General features: G+C 55.3%; 1 protein-coding gene across 1 annotated transcript in view; it reads right to left on the bottom strand.

Moving 5' to 3' along the window:
* LOC306916757 (voltage-dependent calcium channel subunit alpha-2/delta-4-like) overlaps positions 1–4,060 on the bottom strand; it is a gene marked incomplete at both ends in the record, with an annotated part of 14,312 nt that overhangs the window by 9,956 nt on the left and 296 nt on the right. The window contains one exon of the mRNA XM_079494772.1: positions 2,613–2,821. Coding sequence (XP_079350898.1) covers positions 2,613–2,821 — 209 coding nt within the window. The remainder of the gene's footprint in view (positions 1–2,612; positions 2,822–4,060) is intronic.

The raw sequence follows: 4,060 nt of genomic DNA, 5'->3' as shown, positions 1-4,060 counted from the left end.
GACTATGTATCATCATGGGCTCTTCAGGTTTAAACCATAACATGACTATGTATCATCATGGCTCTTCAGGTTTAAACCATAACATGACTATGTATCATCATGGCTCTTCAGAACAACCAGATAGAAAACATAGGCATGCTTCCATGTCCTCACTCGTAAAAACTGGATTATTTCTTCAAATAGACCAATCAGGTGGAATAATACTTTATTGTCATACAAACACTGGTTGGTACAAAGATATGTTCTCATCAGAGCGTGTATATCCGCACACCAACTTTATTTAAGAAGCTAGTGTTTTCTGTCATGAGACCTCTCTCTGTCTAGAGAGAGAGAGAATGCGCTCTCCGTATTTCTCTCTCTCTCTCTCTCTCTCTCTCTCTCTCTCTCTCTCTCTCTCTCTCTCTCTCTCTCTCAAAAGCCGTAGTGAGCGAGAGAAAAGTGAAACATGAATGTATATACGCACACACGCTACATTTTAAGTTGTACAATTGGATTATTGGTAGCCTATGTACTGGCAACCGGCTCAGTGGCCTTGTGGTTACAGTGTCTGCCCTGAGACTGGGAGGTTGGGGTTCAATCCCCGGCCGGGTCATACCAAAGACTCTACAAATGGGACCCAGTGCCTCCCTGCTTGACACTCAGCATCAAGGGTTGAATTGGGGGTAAGTCCCTGCGACATACTAGCGTCATGTCCAGGGGGTGTACTTGTACATCAAGCTGCCTCACGCTACAGAAACAGGAGATAGGCTCCTGCCCTATGGGCCTCATGGCTACAGAAACAGGAGATAGGCTCCTGCCCTATGGGCCTCATGGCTACAGAAACAGGAGATAGGCTCCTGCCCTATGGGCCTCATGGCTACAGAAACAGGAGATAGGCTCCTGCCCTATGGGCCTCGATCATGGCTCGGCAAGGCTACTTATGTACTGGCAGATGATAATGGCACAAGGGGGAATTCATAATCTGACGTTGAACATTGTATGCTGTACAGATATAGAGGGTTTGCATGACAGTATTCCGTGGTAGCCTAATGCAAAGCAACTTAACCAGAGTGGGCGCTTGTTGTCTCAGTCCTTAAAAAAAAGAAAAAAAAGACACTGTGCAAATGGACTGGTGGTCCATTTGGTTGTACCCCCACGCAGAATACCGCGGACCTCCGTGGAGGTCGGCGTGGGGGTCCGCGATAGTCTGCAATGCGTGTTGTCATGCCGGTCACATTGCTGCATGTGGTTTATTTTCCACATGCCTGGTTGCTGGCGTCAACTTCCACATGGCTAGTATATGTTGTAACCAGCACAGTGGCCTTGTGGTCAGAGTGTCCGCCCTGAGACTGGGAGGTCGGGGGTCGATCCCCGGCCGGGTCATACCAAAGACTAAAAATGGGACCCAGTGCCTCCATGCTTGACACTCAGCATCAAGGGTTGGATTTGGGGGTAAGTCCCTGCGACATACTAGCATCATGTACAGGGGGTGTACTTGTACATCAAGCTGCCTCACACTACAGAAACAGGAGATAGGCTCCTGCCCTTGTCATGGTTTGAGTCTCCCCCTGTCTGCAATTCCACTTCGGCCACTCCCTCATCCCATTCCACACTTCAGTCCCAATTACACACCTGGTTCCACACTCATCAGCCCAGCCCATTACAAACCTGTGAACACTACAGCAATCAACCCACCACCTATAAGACTGGACTCATTGCACACACACCTTGTCAGTTCATACTTTCATGTCATGTTGTTGTACCTGGGAGCTCTTGCCTTGTGCCTTGTTCCTGGACTATGCTTTGAAGCTTCTGGTAATTTGCTGCTGCTTGTACCTCTTTGTTTTGTTTGCATTTTTGGACTGCTTAGTGTTTGCCAGTAGTTACTAAGTTTTGCCTTTTTTCTGCATTTATTCAATAAATCCTTTGATTACACTCTGCCTTGCTGGTCATGACTCTGCACTTGGGTTCAATACCGTTTACCCCCGCGACAGAATGAACTGACAACTATGAACCCAGCAGAGTTAAAACTTTTTCACCAAAGGGTGGTGGACTTTGAAGGTTTGGTTGATCGTTTCATGGTCTCTACCCCTAAACTGCGTGCTCAGATCCATGTGGAAATATCTATTCAGCAGCAGTGGTTCAAGGAGAGGCCCTGGGTCAGCCATTTTGTCCCCCACCTGGATGTAGTGCATGGGAAGCTTAAAGGCTTTTTAGACACCAGCTCATTGCCTAGTGCTTCCCAGCCAGCTCTCCAATCTGTAAGACTTGGAGTGGTGAGCCTGGAATATGCCTGCCCTGTCCCTGATCAGCGAACAACCAAGCCAGTGGATTTATTTTCATATTTTTGCAAAAATGCTAAAATCCCGGTATACTCTGAGCCAGCTCGAGCCCAGGACCCTTATGAAGGGTCTCGCTTGGCCCTCTGTGTGGGGAACCGTGGCCCTGCCAGGAGAAGGCATGGTCGCCATGGCTCCTTACACCCCCAGCAGTCTTCACTGCTCAGCTCTCCACGGCCCAGCCTGCCCAGCTCTCCACGGCCCAGCTCTCCACGGCCCAGCCTGCCCAGCTCTCTGCCGCCCAGCTCTCCGCCCCACAGCCTGCCCAGCTCTCCGCCCCACAGCCTGCCCAGCTCTCCGCCGCCCAGCTCTCCGGCCCCCAGCCTGCCCAGCTCTCCACCGCCCAGGCTGCCCAGCACTCCACTGCCTGGCACCCCGCTGGCCGACACCCAGAGCACTCCGCTTCCCAGCATCCACCAGCCCTTCACTGGTGACCTGCCTGCGCCCTCTGCGCACTCACCGGCTTTATCAACCGATGACTTGCCAGAGCCCTTGTTAGTCGTCTCCAGTGGTGACCGGTGTCAGCCCGAGGTCTTGGAAGCTGTGGTCCTGGGTTTTCTGTTGAGCAGCTTCCTTCAGCTGCCAGGAGCATTGGGTGATGGCTCTCCTTCTCCAGGGTGTGCAGTTGCAGCACCCTCCTTGCCTCCAGGGTGTGCAGTTGCAGCACCCTCCTCGCCTCCGGGGTGTGCAGTTGCAGCACCCCCCTCGCCTCCAGGGTGTGCAGTTGCAGCACCCTCCTCGCCTCCAGGGTGTGCAGTTGCAGCACCCTCCTCGCCTCCAGGGTGTGCAGTTGCAGCACCCCCCTCGCCTCCAGGGTGTGCAGTTGCAGCACCCTCCTCGCCTCCAGGGTGTGCAGCACCCTCCCCGCCTCCTGAGCCTGCAGCTCCACCTGCAGCCTCGCCTCCGGTGCCTGCAGCCCCGCCTCCGGTGCCGGTAGCCCTGCCTGCAGTTCCACCTACAGTCCAGTCTCCACAATCTGCAGCACCCTCCTCATCTCCTGGGTGTGCAGCATCATCATCCTCATCTCCAGCATCCTCCTCGTCTCCAGCATCCTCCTCCTCTCCTGGGTGTGCAGCATCCTCCTCCTCTCCTGGGTGTGCAGCATCCTCCTCCTCTCCTGGGTGTGCAGCATCCTACTCCTCTCCTGGGTGTGCAGCATCCTCCTCCTCTCCTGGGTGTGCAGCATCCTCTTTGTCTCCTCGGTGTCCAGCTCCTGCAGCCCCGCCTGCAGTTCTACCTGCAGCACCGCCTGCAGTTCTACCTGCAGCACCGCCTGCAGCTCCGCCTGCAGTTCTACCTGCAGCTCCGCCTGCAGTTCTACCTGCAGCTCCGCCTGCAGTTCTACCTGCAGCACCGCCTGCAGTTCTACCTGCAGCACCGCCTGCAGTTCTACCTGCAGCACCGCCTGCAGTTCTACCTGCAGCACCGCCTGCAGTTCTACCTGCAGCACCGCCTGCAGTTCTACCTGCAGCACCGCCTGCAGTTCTACCTGCAGCCCCGCCTGCAGTTCTACCTGCAGCCCCGCCTGCAGTTCTACCTGCAGCCCCGCCTGCAGTTCTACCTGCAGCACCACCTGCAGCTCCGCCCCCTCCGCCTGCAGTTCCGCCTGCAGCCCCTTCGGCATCGCCTCTGCCTGCAGCACCTCTGGCCTCGCCTCTGCCTGCAGCACCTCTGGCCTCGCCTCTGCCTGCAGCACCTCTGGCCTCGCCTCTGCCTGCAGCACCTCTGGCCTCGCCTCTGCC

The sequence above is a fragment of the Electrona antarctica genome (assembly GCF_951216825.1).
Source record: "Electrona antarctica genome assembly, chromosome: 23".
Classification (NCBI taxonomy): Eukaryota; Metazoa; Chordata; class Actinopteri; order Myctophiformes; family Myctophidae; genus Electrona; species Electrona antarctica.
Note: the sequence above shows the minus strand (reverse complement) of the source record. Positions and strands in the feature narration are given on the sequence as shown.